This window comes from Astyanax mexicanus, chromosome 18 (assembly GCF_023375975.1).
Source record: "Astyanax mexicanus isolate ESR-SI-001 chromosome 18, AstMex3_surface, whole genome shotgun sequence".
Taxonomy (NCBI): Eukaryota; Metazoa; Chordata; class Actinopteri; order Characiformes; family Acestrorhamphidae; genus Astyanax; species Astyanax mexicanus.
This window is the reverse complement of record NC_064425.1, coordinates 17067821-17086036: the sequence shown is the minus strand read 5'-3', so window position 1 is coordinate 17086036 and position 18216 is coordinate 17067821. Positions and strand designations below refer to the sequence as shown.

Sequence of the window (18216 nt, the reverse complement as noted above, 5' to 3'; positions counted from 1 at the left end):
AGCATTTTAAGTTATGTGTGAAATTAGCTAAGAGCATCTCATTACCATTTAATTGTGTTCTCATTACCGTTATGGATCTAAAATGTTAATTTTTTAAATGTTTACTATAGTATACCCCTCACCTGTTGTCCCCATGAGTTTTTGATCAAACATATTCTAAAATAATTTTCATTAATTAAAAAATTAAAAGATATTTTACAAATGTTGTATCGGTAATGAGAGTTGCTTAACTATAAATAAATAAATAAAAGATCAAAGTAAGTGTCAATGACTGTGCTGTTAAGTTGATGGGATTTTGTTGTGGAACTATTAATCAAAAATTAATCATCAAAAAATGTTTTGAACCGGTTGATCTAGCTTCGTCATTTACTGTAACGGTAACGAGAATTATTCTGGATCATATAAGATTCAAATGATAATAAAATTCTATTTTAAAAAATATATGAAAAAATAAACAATATAGTAAAATACACATTCTATTTTAGCTTCTCAACTTGAGAAAAATGCTGCAATGAGGTGAAAAACCTTTTTATGTTAATGTGAAGGTCTTCGTCAGAATCCCCCTTATGGTTACACTTAAGATTATCATCACGGGACCAACACAAGTACACCGCTTCCCCCTTGGACCCCGGCTTACCACAAGTAACCACGTCGCATAAGTTCACTGTCCATATTGTCATCTCACCCCAATATTAGTCTAATTCTATACCTCCCCAGCGCCTGATGCATTTTGAGTTAGGCTGATTGATGGTTGATCGTTTGGTTCTATTAAGCTGTGTGGGCTGGTCTTTAGCTGTTGCGTTTGTCGGGTGTACGGTTGCTGATGTGTTTACAATTGTTCCCTCTACCGTTGTTAGTTGTTCTTGTTTTGAGACAATGGTCAGTGTTATTATCATTATACCCATGAGGGCAACTGTTATTATTATCTGGAGCCATATTGGAATAACCAGAGGAAATGCTGGTTCGTTATAGTGTCCGTACTTTGACCTGTCCCACCCCCTTTTTCTGTACCAAGCCATTATTAAACCATAAATGTGTTTTCCCTCTAAGTTTCCCAGTATTTAGTAAACTTATTATCTATAGCTCTATATGTGTAAGTGTTAAGGTTACAGAGTGTATATATATTTTTTTTTACAATTTCGTTTTTTCAAGAGTCTTTCGGCCACCTGTAAAGGAAAGCAATGTTCAGTACAACCTGTAAAGAAAAAATAATGTGTTCCCCCCCTACTTTAGCAAATCACAGTTTATAACCCTATATGTGTAAATGTTAAAGTTGCAATTCGTGTTGTTCGTTTCTTCTTTCTTCTTGTTTCAGGGTTCTGAAGGTATACTACCTTGATGTCTGCAATATCAGTGAATGAAAAGTATGAGTTGGTGTGTGATAAGACTATGTGTGTTTTTTAATGAGATGTGTTTAAGAGTTTCTGTATGTAGTGTACTTTGACGCAATCGAAACGTTGTTGAATGAGTCACTCCCTCAATTCCTCTACTTGGTCACAGCCAGGCTGTGTGCTGTCTGCTGCTGTGCTCTGAGAAATCTTTTCTCTGCTGTGGCCAGGCCAGGCCCGTGCTGCGGGGGCTCTGCTGCCCCTCCTTCCTGCTGCTGCTGCTGCGGGGTGAGTGTGCTACCCCTCCTTCCTGCTGCGGGCCTCCATCTGAGTCAGACGATTCAGCTGTTGTTTTCACCTCTCCTTCTGGCTCTGTGAGCGATCTCTGTTGTTGCACAGCTGTAGAACCCTCGCCTATCAGTTGATCTGCGTATTCTCTCAGTCACCTGGAAAGGCTCAATCCAGCCAGACCCGTTCCCCTTTCGTGCGCAATGGCGGAGGAACCCTCACTCTGTGTCCGGACTGGTCCACCTTTGCACCACGTTCTCCTTCTCCCCCTGTGTAAACAGATCTGAAACGAAACTTTTGTATTCGTTATAATCACGTTTAAGGTTCACTATTCATTTTGGAAGTCTTTTAAGGGGTCCTCCGTGTCTCCTTCCTGCAAGTTAAAATACATGGTTAAAATACATTTATCACACTTAACTTGAGCTCTAATTTCCCCTTGGAAGTTAATTATTTCATATTAAAATTTTGTCTGTGCACAGATTTCAGCCCAATTTTTGTTTTCTTACCTTCTTCAGTTGTCCTGATTTTCAGTTATACTCAATCATGATCTTTACTGTCAAAAGTGCTTTAAATCCCTAACATTTAGTCATTTTCTATTTTAAATTGTAACATTTAATTATCATCACCATTAATTACTTGCTTTTACCTTCCTTTTGTTCACATCCCTTTCCCTTTTAGTGTAACTGCTTCCCTGTGGCTCTGTTATATCCAAATTAGCTCTTACAAACACTACTAATGTTCACCACCCAGTTTACCGCTAGACACACACTATTTCTCGTGCATGCACACACTCACAAACTCAAACACTTCCACTCTCACAAACACTACCAAAACACACCTCAACTCTGCAGTATCATTGTACAGACCATATTTTACTCCTTCACAGCCCAAAGCTGTTGCTTTAAATGCACCTGCTGTTAAACCTCCCACTGAAAGCTTCCTGTAGATCTTCTCATATTGTATTGGTAATACTATATAGATAATAGATAAGAAACAAACACCTGGAAATACATCTAAATCATGTTTTTTACATAGATCGTAATGATCAGCTGCTCTATTCTCCCCTTCATCTCCACTTTAATAATAGAATTTCAGGGCCCAAAGTTTTAAACTCAGCACAAACTACACATAATGTGGCTTCTGTCTCAGGAATGGTTCCATATTGATGTACTGGGCTTTCTTGGGTTACTTTTGCTTGGACTTTAGAATCACCGCTTGTGGCTATATTATTTTACCTGCCACTTTAATTTTCTGCAGTGTGTTATTTTACTAAGAAATTATGTTTCTGACTTTTTCAATTCCCAAGATTTTATAAAGACTTGATTTCTATATTTAGTTGATTTTATTTAGTGCTTTAAGAATTGGGAGAAGTGGAACGTGATTATTTTTCTCTGTATCAATCGTTCCATTACAAACAATAATATTATCAATATTAATAAACACAGATGTTATGCTTTGCTTTGTCCACGTTATTTTAGCAAATAAATCCGAACAATGCTTTACATTTACTTTTCAATATGTTAAATATGTATTTATGCATATACAATGCCAAGCAGATTGCTTTTCACAATTATCAACAATACATCTATTTCCTTAAACAATTTATCAAGCCTCACACATTGTTTTTTTTTTGTTCAAAAAATGGCTTACATGTTGAATAGTGAAAGTTTAATTTTGTGTCTACATTTCATATTTTAAAGTTAGGATTGAGTTTGTCTTAAAAGCTAAAACTTTTACAATATTGCTGAAAGTAATCGCTCATCTGCATAGTGGTTGTTTTAAAACCAAACTTTAAAAAGATAAACAAGCTAAAAGTTTAAAAAAATGCTCTACGTCTATAAAATAATGATTGGTCAAAAATTTTTAGTAATAGTGGTGAGGGATGAAAAAGGTAATAGGTTTAAAAAGTCAAGAAAAAAGGTAAAAAATAATGGCTGGGCGAATAATGGTGGTAATAATGGTGATCTATTTACATCTCCCCCTTTTTCTGAAACAGAATTTCTGTTTCAGAAAACTTAACACAAAATTGCTCCACCCTCTGTTGTCTTTCCCCTGTCCACTGGGCTGGTCTACCCTGCACAAGCCTCCACTGACACACACCCCATCACTCCATTCATCCACTCACTCTCCCCCTGGGCTGCGCTTCCCTGCCACGATGTTGTCTCCGTTTTCTGTTAAAATGCATGTGGTGGTCAGATCGAGACTGTGCCTGCCTTAGGTTGTCCCGTTGTATTACGTTGGGATCTTACCCGTCTTTGGCTAACCAGCCTAGCCCACTGAACCACACACAGCGTAGCAGCACAGTTTTATCAACATTCAGTGCCGTAGTGTTCCTGCAGGGCACAGCTAGGGAACACAAACCCAGGTATGTCATATTGTCAGAAACTCACACTCTGATGTCGACCGTAAAAGCCTGTGCAAGGCCCCAAGTACCCATGGTTTATCATTTGTTATTATTGTATACATATTTTATTTATTACCATCATTATCACCTTTTCTCTCCCACTTAATTTAGCTTAAATTATTCGCTTTTATGCCACTGCTCTGAAATAGACCCAAAAGAGTGCATGTCAATGAATAATTATTTAGATTTGGCATCTGTACCTTAAAGGTGTACCACAAGGTTAAATTTTGGTCCAGGTTTATTTAATATATATATACATAAATTATAGTGCTGGCTCTGCTTCTCAGATTGCAAACTTTACCATTATGCAGATGAAACAATTTTATAGTGCTTAGCCGATATTGTTCATGCTACAGCCAGAAAATTATGCATTTGTTTTATAGGTGGCATTGTATAAGCATGAAAACTAAATTTATGCTGTTTTCCAGATCTCGTTTTAGTCTAATTTAATACTATACAGAAAGAAAGTAAAGCATATTGAACGCAAAATAGAAAGCTCATTTTTTCAATACATGTGATTATGTCTCCTTATCAGAAAAATACCAAATTCCCTGTAGCTTGAAATAGATGCAACACTGCGTTTCCTTAAAAAATAATAATAATAATAATAAAAATAAGGTCTTTCCTCACTGGTTTCTGAAATCTACTATCGCTCTTAAGATAATCAAAATATTAGCATAGACGGATATACATGAGATCATAGAGAAATTAGATATTACATCTGTCTGATAGGTGATGCTAGGACTGAACTGAGATCAGTCTGAATAAGAAACGAATATTAAGATAATTAACTAAATCACCTGATAGAAAAAGCTGTGTTTGGAATGGCTCGCTCATTAATTCATTCACTATTAACTATGTAGCATTTTCTATTCATTGAACTGGTTATTTAAGAATCAAACAAGAAACCATATTTATTGGTCCTGCTCTGAGGACATCTTACACAGCAGTACTGCATGGCATAGTATATTTTGGAATTTCTAGCATACATCTTCTGTACAATATTATTATAATATAATGTAATTAATAGTGAACTATATGGGGAAAAATATACTGCTGAGTTTCGACAAAGCATTGTAAAAATGGCCAATCCAAATTGCTTAGTATTTCTGCAATAGGAGACGATTCCGAAACAGCCACACACAGTCATTTTTTCATTATTAGCTTTGCTAATAGAATATAGAGTTAGACATATGTCCCTGTTGGGTTAGCGCCCCCAAGATATAGTCCAATACCCAAAATTAAGCTAATTATTTTCCTCAATTCTGTCTCCATAATCCCTGTATTAAACTCTCTAAATTCTCTAATTATTTATCCAGTCACACACCTCTCTGACATCATTCAACAACTTAATTATTTATATTAACACTTCCCCAACCTTGCTTACATTAAAGTATACTTTACTCATGATTGGGTATTCACATTTTCACATTTATTTTCGGAACTGTCTTATAACGTATGCATATGTATATTATATTATATTTCTATTTCACATTAGTCACTGTCATAATAGATGTCATTGCACTTTACTCTGTTAATTATTTAATTATTTATGACCATTAGTAATATCTACTGCACTGCTCCGTGTACAGATAGATCTTTACCTTGTATAGTTAGGTTTTGTATATCCTTATATTTTCTTATATATATATATCTATTTCTATCCATACAAAAACCTTTTCCCCCTGTTCACCTCTGTCCCCCATCTCACAATGTATTACTCTATTTCCCTACTGAACTGATGTTCTATTTTCTATGATATCTCACAAGTGTTAATTCACAAATAACCAACTTCACAGTCGAAAACCAATAGGCTTAACCAACTCCACCTACTTCACCTTGGACTCCTCCCCTGCAGTGGGACTCATCCATTCCTATTTCGTTTACACACAAGAGTTCGTACACTCAACCAATCACACATGAGCACCCACACACTCCAACACATACGCACACACTTATGTTGCATTCAGTCTGTCTCGCACACACTGTAACGCATACGCACACACTTTTTTCAGTCTCACAGTTCCACACACAAGTCTAACACATACGCACACACATTTCAGCAGCGCTCACTCTCTCGCACACACTCTTTGATTCGCTGCCGCACACACATTTTATCTCTCCGCCACACAAGGCTGTGTTTCTCTCCGGAAAACTGGACACGCACACTTTCACGCTCACAGGTGCACCTCCACAGTATCATGCAATAACTATTAATTTAATAACTTGTAAAAGTTCGTAGTAGGCACAGCGTCTACTAATTATTTACGAAATGTCTTGAGCAGGAACAACATCTGCTTATATTATTATTATTAGTATTATATATTTTATTTATTCATTTATTTACTTTTTATGATTTTGTTTTTTATTTGTTTTTGTTATTTCTTCCAGCCGAATAAAAATAGAGAAGTAGGTACACGTCTACCCGAACAGGGACAACATCTGTTCTTTTTAACCAAATTAAAATAGAGAAGTAGTGTACAGCGTCTACCCGAGCAGGGACAGCATCTGCTCTTTTTAATCGAATTAAAATAGAGAAGTAGGTACAGCGTCTACCCGAACAGGCACAGCATCTGCTCTTTTCAACCGAATTAAAATAGAGAAGTAGTGTACAGTGTCTACCCGAGCAGGGACAGCATCTGCTCTTTTTAACCGAATTAAAATAGAGAAGTAGTGTACTTCGTCTACCCGAGCAGGGACAGCATCTGCTCTTTTTAACCGAATTAAAATAGAGGTGAGTAGGAACAGCGTCTACTCTGGCTTTTTGCGAGCGGATCAATATCGAGGTGAGCCTTACACCTGGCCGTTATCCGAACTTCTCGTCAGAAGCCGGGGGGAGACGCCAGCATCCAATCCTTAACCCTTGATTAGGAACAACATCTAATCTTTTTATAAACCTTTGAGTAGGAACAGCCTCTACTCTTTAATACCCTGGAATAGGCACAACTTCTATTCTCATTTAAATAGCTTGTTATGCTGTCTGCTTCCCTCCGGACAGCAGCCAGGCCGCCGATCCACTCAAATTTAGAAATAACCAATATGCAGAATTTGATTAAACAGGCTCTGCTTACCTGGTTTGTTAAGTTCGGCCGTGAGTGGATCAGTGCCGGATGCTGTCCTTCGTCAGACTCGTCGTCGGGTCACCAAATTGTTGTAGAAAAGAAAATGGGAGGTGGGCTACTCCCACCTCTCGTCCGGGGTACAACTTCCCCTGCGTGTTCGTTTGATAGAGAGAGTCAGACAGGTGGAGTGAAGCTGAAAGCAAACCAAGTATTTATTACAAAGTACTGAATATTCAGGAGAACCAATACATATTAGACAGTGTTACAGCCGTCTCAGTAAGAGTTCTGACCCCCTCTGATCTGACTCCATGTTTTATACCCAAAATGACGTAAGCCTGTTGATGAGGCGTTGCTAAAATCATCTCATGTTAATATGCATAATTTCACGTGTTAGTACTCAAGTTTCACGTGTCTGACCGGACCACTAATGTTTGGCCTTGACTGTGTTCTTCCATCCTGGCACTATCTGTGTGTGTGCGTCACCCCCCGCTTTGAAGCAGAGGTTTTTTAGGGAGGCACTCACTGACCAAAAGGCTGCTTTGATCTAATAGCCTTTTTGTAGCAAATTAGCCCCGTACCAGTCGAATTGATGACCGTTAGTTAGGGTCATGCAGTAAAACAAAATACTTCAAGCCTGAGCTACATCTCATATGTTATATGTTAATGTGGGTTAATCTGCCATATAATAAAGTCTGTGTTAGTCACATGCCATATCAAACAATGTTTTACTATATGTGTAAAGGATATATTGTGATTATTGGTTAATCTTTTATATAAATGCGTGTAAAATACACTGTGAGTAAAAATGATCAAATATAATGTGAGTATTGGTTAATGCCTATAAAATACAAGGTTTCACACAATGATTATGTAAATACAGATACTAAGATAAGTAATCATAATTGAAAGATATTTGTCAATACACTTAAGGTAAAATAAACAGTTACTCTTCATGAGTTACAAGAGTGACAAAATGTGAGATTATATACATTATATATGAGATTATATATGCTTCCCTTACTAACAAAACATAATTGACAATTTAAGCTCAGCAAAAAAATATTGAAGTCATATCTGAATATTGTACGATAAGTCAATAACGTATTTATCGTGACAGACCTAGTCGAAGGGTTAAAGGAATTTTACAGGATTTCTGAACCTGATCTCCATGCATCTAGCTATATTTTACTGTCAATTACCACAGACAATAATGGAACCGCACCAGTGGATTTGGGACAGGCTCAGTCTAGTCCAGCGTCACTGGACACCACAGCCTAGCAGAATTGACCTAGCTCTGCCTGTGGGAGCTTAAAGCGATGAAAAGAAAGCCCAGCATGCCTCTGCTCACTTTTAAAGAAAAATATTTATCCACCCCCGCACACATTTGATAGAAAAGGGGAAACGGGGGTGTCTAAAAGAAGGAGGGGGGTGTCGAGGGTCTGTTTTTCTAAAAGTCTGTCTGAACAGGTAGTTAACCTGACATGCAGAGTGTTAATGCAGAGCTGAATAATTAGTGCCACATGGGTTTAATCGGGAGAAATCCCACGTTCTTGAGTGTAACTGGATCCTGTACTAGCTTCTGCCCAGGAACTTTGGATAATCTTCTGTATGGTGACAGAATGGCAGCTGACAGTGATGTTGATTGTGCAGGTGCTGTGTTATTTGTTAGAGGATATCTTGCTCAGTCATTACTTTACCGTGGAGTAGTTTGTCGTACCCCACCCCTGAAAAGCTAAGGCCAAATGCAGTTTTCCCACAGATCCTAAATCCTGCGCTTAAAAAGCAAGCGATGCAGTGGAGTTCCTTGGATCAGATATGCACATAATTTCCACATGGATGAAATATAGCCTGGCAACACAATTACAGCCAGAAGTAGGAAAACTAAAAGGCGAAACTGTATTGATGTAATATACACGATTATATTTTAGATTTTATTCGTTTCAAAAAGTACACAACGCCAGTATAGTCCCTGGATATGTATGTCTTATGAGGAGGATGTAGTAACATTAACATTACTGAGGTTTGAGCTAAGGAAGGGTGGTATATCTATACATAAACTAAGCCCACTTTTCAAGGCAAGTTCAAAGGGCAAGTGCCTCTGGAAACAAAGACCTAGTGTTCGTCTCTTACGTACAACTCTTCCCTCCCCGTTCTTGGCAGTCGCACCCGTTTGAATAACTCTGGGATAAGCCGTACGAACTCCGGACAGCTCTCAACATCTGGCAATTAAGACTCAATGTGGTTTCAAGGGCATACTTTGCAGGTTTCTACGTAGCACAGTGATCAGAAGCAGGCCTGTCTTCAAACCAGTGCCCATTCCAAACCTGTCCCACCCCTTCAATGACGTTCTGTCCTTGGGTGGAGAGGACTTGAGCCGGATGGACCTACCAAAGGAAGTGGCTCTTAGGTTTTGACACAAGAACAGGGACCACACTCATTTTTCCAGGTCCTCCTCCTTCTCCTCTGTGATAGCAGCAGGCCTGTATTGTATTATATATTTAGACCTCCTTCCGATGGGTTGGCAAAGCGGCTCAGGCTGGATGAGACAGGGAGAGAGGGACAGTATATATGGTAGGCATGGGGACACACACTCCTTCCTTGAGCTGGACAGAGATGGATAAGCTGGGCGCCAGCAGAGCTCCCACGCATCCTTTCTGCTGAAAAGAAGGATTTTTTTTCACAGGAAATGAATGATGAGTTCTGGCACAGGAGGAAACCTATCTGTTAAAGTAGAAATTATGCAGAATTGCACTAATTTTACAGTCATAAATACGAACAATGGACTCTTCTATCTGTTTTAGTCAGGAAAGCATTTTTGCTCCCTGAAGGCAAACACAAAGAGAATGAGCAAGAGATTCTTGACACAAGTTATCTGGGTTCTTAACCAGGACATGATCACCAGGATAACTCTTCCTTAACACACACACACATACTCTGCACACTCTGGACTTTTTTTTAAACTGAGCATTAAATGAGTCACTATTACCACACACTCATTACACATTAAGGACTTTCGACTTTCTTTTCCTTTTTTTTCAGACATTATAAATTAAAATCACTAGTTCTAGTCTTTGCGAGTAAGTAAATATATGTCTAATATTTTTGCTCCAGCTTTATGTTTGTTTGTTTGTTTATTAATTTGGTGTGATAGGGTAACCACCAAATCATTTCACTGCAGTTTATGACTGTGTACTTTAAATACTTATTAGACAAACTTTTTAAGCCCGCTGGTATGCATCAATATGGAAATAATGGGCTAAAAACAACAAATTAATATCATTGCGTTTACATTATTTAGCAGGTTGTCTTATCAAAGGGTCCTTGTAATGTCTTGTAATGTAATATCTTATTAATATAGCGGTGACATTCCAGTCTGAACAGACTCAAACCCTGTGTGACCCAGAGGTGTTATTCACTTTGCGTTCCTTCTAAGTGAATTGAACAGGACGGAAATGCCCAGCATTAGTAGCTACATGTGGTTGTGAGCTAAAAATAATGAATCAACATTTATTGTCTGATGTCATTCTAAAATAAAAATGCCATTTTCCATTTAATGTCGAATAATATAGCGTATTCAATCTTTGTTCCGTCTATGATTCACCCCTAGAGCATAATCACCCAGACTTGCTCACGAAACCCAATGATTCTCAAAGATCTCTGGGTTCTTGTCTCCAAATGACTTAGAAGAAGGTAAGGAAATGACATCATTTCCAGGTTCCCCAAGGTACAGTGGGAATGCTATATAATCAGGCAGCCCGGTGTGTTTCTAAACAAAGACATTACATAACACATCCAGTGCATGCTGTGTGGAATCTGATGCATTATATTAAGCCACTGCATGTCAGCCTGTAACTTTGAATCAGCCTGTACTGTAACATTTTCAGTTCAGACAAGCTCACCATGTTATACACCAATCAGCCTTTAGATTAACACCACCTACCTGTTTCTACACTATTTCTCTAACTACATACTTTAGTCCAGTATCTGGTTCTCTGTTTACTTTATTATAAGTGGAGCACACACAGCAGTGCTGCTGGAGTTTTTAAACACTGTGTCCACAAACTGTCCACTTTATTAGATGTTTCTACCCAGGTGCTCAACCATTTAAATTTAAAGTCAAAGAATAAAACTTTACTGTACCTGTAAAGTTTGCGTTGGTCATCCTCTAGTCCTGTATCAGTGCTCACAGGATGTGGCCCACAGTACACTGAATAGGATCCACAATTTTTTTTGTTTTTCAGAACAAATAAAAACTGAGCTAAAGGAAACATGTGGTTGTTCCATGTAGTTGCTTGATGTTGCTATGCAGTTGATATAATGCATTTCCAGGTGGTTGCTATGATATTCTAGTTAGTTGTCAGCCTTTTTTAACCCTTCATAATTAATAATTTAACTAATGAGCTGAGCTGGACTCTGACCCTTCAGATCTGAAATTCATGACCCCTGTCGTACACCTCTACCCACACTCAGTTGACTCAGCTGAAAAGTGACTTATTATATCATCATTAAAGCAAAGGACTAGGAGAGGCTGAACGTCATTCTCATTAATCATGTTAATGTTTTGGCTTATCCACATTACAGCTTGAATTAGATTTTAATTTTTGTCCAAAGAGACTTCGTTGAGGGAGAGGCATTTTATTAGCCAAAACAGACATGAGTGGAATGCCTCAGCTACCTCTTGTCTTTCATTGTGAACCAAGCGAACCACAGTGGGGAATTGTCAGCCCGAGTCAAGTCCTGTCATCATCACTCAGAACAAATTGCTTGTCTAAGAAAATTTGCGCGTCCCAAATGAGAAGGTCAGGCATGATGTCATGGGTGTGACCGCTGATCTCAATGGGAACTGGTCTACTTCATCAATGAGTTTATTGCGAATGTAAAAAGTACCCAATTTGACCACATCAGAGGCACTAGAGTGAGATCACTGTAATTTGTGGCACTGTAAAAGTGTACAGATGCTGCTTGACAAACTAAAATATCTGTGTAGTGTACTGCTGGTTGTTAAAGAATAAAAAATACTTAATAAAATCCTAAAAATCGGATTTGTTAAAATTAGTAAAAAAAAAAATAACTAAAAAAGTTGCGTGGGTAAGGTGGGAAGAATGAGGGATGTAAAAATTACATATTGATGAGTGCAGGTCAGTAGGTGATGTACAAGACATTTGATGGCTTTTGGAACACAGAAACTATATGGCTTGTGTGTATGTAAAAGTTAATAAGATTAAATGGAAAAATCCAAGGATAAAAAACTACAAATTGTTGAGCATGGGTCAGTATGGATATGGATAAAACCTGTGTTTCCTGCCCTTATGGAGAACTCATGGTTTGGGCGTGTGTGAAAATGAATGGGGGTTAATGGGCATAACAAGGGATGAAAATAAGGCAACTTATGGATATGGATTACACCTGTGTATGGAAGTACAGTAAATGGGAATGAATGCTTAGTATGCTAACTAGCTAACTAGTAGGCAGTACTTTGCAAAGTAATAGATAAAACATATGAGTATTGGGGTCAGGTGACTTGGAAACGTGGGAACTGTCTCTGATTGGCTGGAGTCTCTAGAGTGGAACAGGACCGTGGCAGTGAAGGAATAGCACGCAAACGTGATAATGAATGGGACATTCAATACTGTATGTATTAGAAAATGGCCAAGATAGTGTCCAACTCTGATTTATTGATATTCTCTGTGGGTAATTATTAAAACATCAGTCACTTCATGATTCATTTACATGATGTATCTTCTTGGACAATAGAATTTCTTCAAACTGTATGTAGCTTGAACCAGTTGGACATATTCTCCTTTGGAATGGAATTTCGCTGCTTTTATTCCAGCTAGAATAATAAGCAGTGATTTATGTTTGGCACCATGTGATCCCTGGTGGGCCCCTTGAAATTCAGCACTAGATAGGGTATAAAGCAACAATCCTCTAGAGATGCGCTAGAGTCTTTGAGAACAAAACATGGTGAAGGAAAGTGATACAGCTTGAGAGCTGGAACTGTGGAATCAGAACTGGCCTCAAAGTGACAAAAACAAACAAATACGCCTTTGCTGCATTTTAACATATAAAAGCATTTTTACAATAAAATGATTTACCTTAGCAGATGTTGTGGTCTTCTCTTCTAAAACTACAAAATGCTAGTTTGTAACCGGAGAAGGTGTTATGCCCCTGTGACTCTCTGTGACTGCACCTGCAATACATATAGTTATGTGGAAAAAAATAGGACACTGCATACAAACCTTGGATATTTTTGTTTTACATAGACATACGTCTTCAATGGTCTTTATTAGACAGTGTTGAGAGATAGAAGTGGAATGCCAAAATTGTCCACAAAGCTGGCTTGGGAATGCCCATAATTATATAAGTTGTGAGGTGTCATATAGTGAGTGCTGTCAAACACTGACCAGCATGCTCATGACAGCAACGTGAATTATCAGTTGAGTGAGCTCTGATAGTGCGTGTCAGATCCCCATAAAGGCATTACCAACATAAATGGACAGCCCACTACTAAACACTGATCTAACACCAAGTGTCAGCAGTTCATTTGATTCTGTTTAACTAATTAAGAAGGTTGATTAATGTGAGCCAAAGTTTTCCTCTTGTTTGCATTTGGCCAAGATCTTAATTTTTTTGCTTATTTTCTTTCTTTTTTGTCTTTCTTCCTTATCTTCACATCTTTAGTGTTGGAGATTCTTCAGCTAGTGACCAAGAGAGACTTGTTCCTGGCAGACACCCACATCCTGGAGCTGGAACAGGAGTGTATGGAGATGTCCTCTTCACCAGCAGGAGGCAACATCCCTGAGGATCTGAATAGCCCCACCAAAGACAGCAGCCGCCGCAAGGCCAAAGACGTGGAGCTGCTGTACGAGGCGCTGCAGAAGGAGCTGTGGGATGTGGTCCGGGAGTCCTTGCGCTCTACAACAGCTGGACCCAACCTGGGCCTGGTGGTGCAGGTCCTGCAGCAGGAGGAGCAGGTCGACCGGGACTGGGCACTGAGCGAGGGGGCCGATCAGGGAGGGCCTCGGCCCAGGGAGCTGAAGAAGCGCTGGAAGGAGGCTGTGACTGAGGCTGCTGATGCCAATCTGCCCCAGCATGCAGACATCCAGGCAGGAGAGCTGGCAGCCTACCTGGACAAGCTGAGGAGCCACATGGTGGAGGACCTGGGGGCCGCACGCAGGAACGTGGTGTCTGTGTACCCTATGGAGTACGATGCCTTTCAGGTGTACGTTCAGAGCTACCACCAGGCCGTCACCCGCCGCCTGCAGACCATTACCAACACAGAACTGCAGATTACTGACACCTACTCTCTTCTAGACTGGATCTACAACATTTACAACAGGTGAAGCAATATGTTTGTGGTTACTTTCCGTAGAATTTACAATTAAAGAAATACCCTGACATTCAACAGTATGTGAATTAACTATGAAGAATTACCTTAGGGAACAGCTTGGGAACACAAACACTTGTGTAAGATGTGAGGTGTTATCTTGTAAGTGAGGTTGGACAATGGCCAACTTGTTCATGGCAAGGCAAGACGAATGATCGATATTTGAGCGAGTTTTTTTTAACACTCCTCAGTCCACAAGATGGTCATGTGTGACCCACAGAAAATGGGTGCACGTAATGGAGAGTACACAATATACACTATTAGGGTAAATACTGTCATTTTAAAAGTTCATGTAACCCAGAAGTAAATAGATTTGTATGGTATTGCAGGTAGGATTAAGTCAGGATGATTTGGACAAGGACAATGTGCCCTTTTTGGGGTTGAGTGTGTGAAACACACTAAACATTCTAACCTTTACACTCAACTAATGCTGTACACTATTACTATGCTGTATTAACTACAGTATAAACTATTGTATGAAAAAAAAGGTTTTCCATACCCATAAAGTTAGCAAACCTAATCTTAGTTATCTTCATAAAACATTGGAAACATCATTCCCTTATCTGCCATATTTTCACTTTTTTAGAAAAAGAAAAAGCAAAAAATGTCTATATGTTTGAACATAATTTGATGCTCACCCATATCAAAAAGGCAGCACAACTGATGCTCTCAAACACATTCAGAGGGAAATTCAAGCAATAAACACTTGAGAAGGCACAGCTGTTAACTGAAAGACATTCTAGGTAGCTACTTCATAAAGCTAACTAAGAATATGCCAAGATATGCAAAGCTGTCATCTCAGCTGCTTTGAACAGTACAGATTGTTTGTTGTGGGCATGCTTGGAAGTTTTTCTGTGGCTTTTATATTGTTCTTATCTAAACATATTGTTTTGACTGAAATTAAGGAAATAAATTGTGATATGAATGTTGGCCCTGTTGCTCCCAACCCTAACATCACCATAACTCCACCTTAAACTCCACCTTAAAGTTTAGGGTTGGGGAAAATTCTATTAATGTAACTTTTTGTAGAAAAGTTACATTTATAGAATTCCTTTTATGGTTGTCATCCCGTTTGATTTATAGTTCCTGGGCCATTTGCTGTCTGATTTACAACCCCATCCTAGAGTAGGAATTTTGGTAAATATGGTTATTGATAACCTCTTGTTGATAAGAGTCTCAAAGTACGCTCCCACGCCTATCCCGTCATATTTCAATGTTTCCTTATGACTGAAATCCAGACGCACTGTTTGAGTGACTCTTCCTGTTGTTGCTGCAGGGATGTCCTTGGAACAGTGAGCATAACATCGCCCATCAACCGCTCTCAGCTAGACCCGCTGCTGCCCACGGAGACGGTGGACAAGCTGGAGCTGGACTGCCTCAATTCAGTCAGGGTAAGTGTCCCAGTCCCCAAATTTGCCCCCTATTTTCCCCTCTGCTTGACTCTCTGGTGCTGTGTTCCTCATCCTTGTGGGCGGAAAAGGGTGCACCTACGGCACTTCCTGTGCAGCCCGAGGGATGACTGGTCGTTGCGACCTGCGTAGCCAATTAGAGTGCGGCATTTCAGGGTCAACTCACGGTTTTCCTGTCCACAATGAGCACCACACAATAGGAGTCGGCCTGAAAACAAGGCTTTTTTCCCCTCTGCTAATTATGCAACTTGAGTTCATGCAGGTATGAGACCCTGTGTTCACTGCCTGTAGCGTAGACACAATAACCCGCAGGCACGTCCTGCAAACAAGAGGAGTGAGTGAGTTTACCTTACAGGCTGTTTAAAATTATTTTTCTGAGGTCTATTAATGACATATTTCATGATTATTTTAAAATCAGGTGTATTAAGTTGATTGTGCTTTTTTACTGTCCAGGGAATTCTTGATTTTAGATTTTTAGAATGCTTAGATTTTAAAAATGCTGAGAGGATTTGATGGTATTAAGTGACAAGAACATTAGGGAGGTCAGCCCCAACTTCCCAACTCATCCACTTAATTCTGGGTCGCTTTATACCCCTCTAATGCACATCTGACATTAGGCAAGATGCCAATAGGCACATCTGGTATTTTGTGCTGCAGAGAGTCTTATTCTATTGGCAGTTGTACTTTACAGGGACTAGACAATTTGTGTAGTGCATGTGCACATCTCTGTCAGCAATGTCTGAATGCATTAAGTAAAAACAATGTCCATGTGAAGTGCAAATTGTATATATATACTCCTTAAACCATACCCTACTATACTATTTATTATTACTATTATACTATTTATAGCAAATTTAACATTTGTATTTATTTTTATCATCATTATTATAATTTTCTTCCCATCTGTTCAATAACACAAATTATTTAAAATAATTGTAAAAAATAATACAAATATATTCACAAAAATTTACATATTCATGTTCATAAACATTTAGCTATATAGTGTCATTTATTTTACTCATCTTTCTTGATTTTTATCTTTAATTCTGAACATTCAGGCTATTCTTGCTGCTTTGACAACAAGGCTGTATTCTGACTGGCTGCTCTGTTTTGTGACTCATAGATGAGAGCAACATATCTGAGTAATATGGGTTCCCTTGTCCTTTTTTCACCCTTTACGGTGGAAGCAGCTTCTCTAGTTTGACTCTAAACACAAATTACAGGGTCTTTGACAATTTAATTGCTTATAAAGTAAAAAGTTATTAAGAGCCTAAATCCTATATGCCTCAGGCAAACAATTATTCCATGTCAGTAATGTATGTTATATTGAAAGGATTAAAGAAATATGGATTGGTATTGGTGTTTTTGTCCTCTCTGTGGATGGCCTAAAGCCACAGATCTCTCTGTTTGCTGTCCATGGCTCTCTGGGAAAGTCATAGAAAATATAAACTCTGTTAGTTTTTAGGCTTAGGAGTGTATAATGCAACATGGCAGGTTTTTAGACATGGTGCTGCTAGTATTTCCAATATGGTGCCAGCATTCTGACTGGATTTCACTCAGAAGGGGGCGTGGTGGTTTAGATGACAGGGGAGTGACATTTTCCCCCTCTCTTCTGGATTCAAAAAGCGATCTGGGCTGAAGTATTCAGTGTGACTGGGAGGGGATACATAGCTATAAGTTAAATATCCAAGTACGCTTATATTTAGAGTTTTTTTTGTACTAATGAGTAACTTAATTGGCCGTTTTTTAGCTTACCAGGGTAGTAAAGCTATTATACTTAAAGGTCCCAAATACTAAATAAATTAAAGATGTTTCAGGCTAGATTTGTTACAGGTCTATAGCCCATCACTAAAGTTACATAATTGAGTTATCATACATATTCAGTCATTTTTGCTGACCTCTATATTCCACATTGGATTTTTCTCATAAAAGAGAGCTTTTCAAAGTGTATTATCCAGTATGTCTTTGTTTATTAATTTATGTTTTATTTATGTATAATTTTTTTATGTTTATATTCAGATTCCAATGTCTGAATTTTATTAGTAATTACATGTCATTGTTTTTTTTTTTTGTTAAAAAGTGTAATTGCATTATTAAACATTTATCACAATAAATATTTCTTGGACTATTTATCATCCAATGTAAAATAGTTATGGTGACAGGCCTCTGTCTGTCACGTATATACAGCTCTGGAAAAAATATAAGAGACAACTTAAAAATGATAAGTTTCTTTCAATTTAACCAAATAAAAACCTCTGTAATATAGTCAAGAGGAAGATGGATGATCACAAGCCATAAAACCATGCTGAACTGCTTGAATTTTTGCACCAGGAGTGGC

At 38.5% G+C, this 18216-nt stretch overlaps 1 protein-coding gene across 2 annotated transcripts in view; it reads left to right on the top strand.

Moving 5' to 3' along the window:
* exoc3l2b (exocyst complex component 3-like 2b) overlaps positions 1-18216 on the top strand; it is a 66100-nt gene that overhangs the window by 35795 nt on the left and 12089 nt on the right. For both annotated transcript variants that reach the window (XM_007245974.4, XM_007245973.4), the window contains exons 4-5: positions 13764-14421; positions 15746-15860. In XM_007245974.4, the coding sequence (XP_007246036.3) occupies positions 13764-14421; positions 15746-15860 (773 nt within the window). The remainder of the gene's footprint in view (positions 1-13763; positions 14422-15745; positions 15861-18216) is intronic.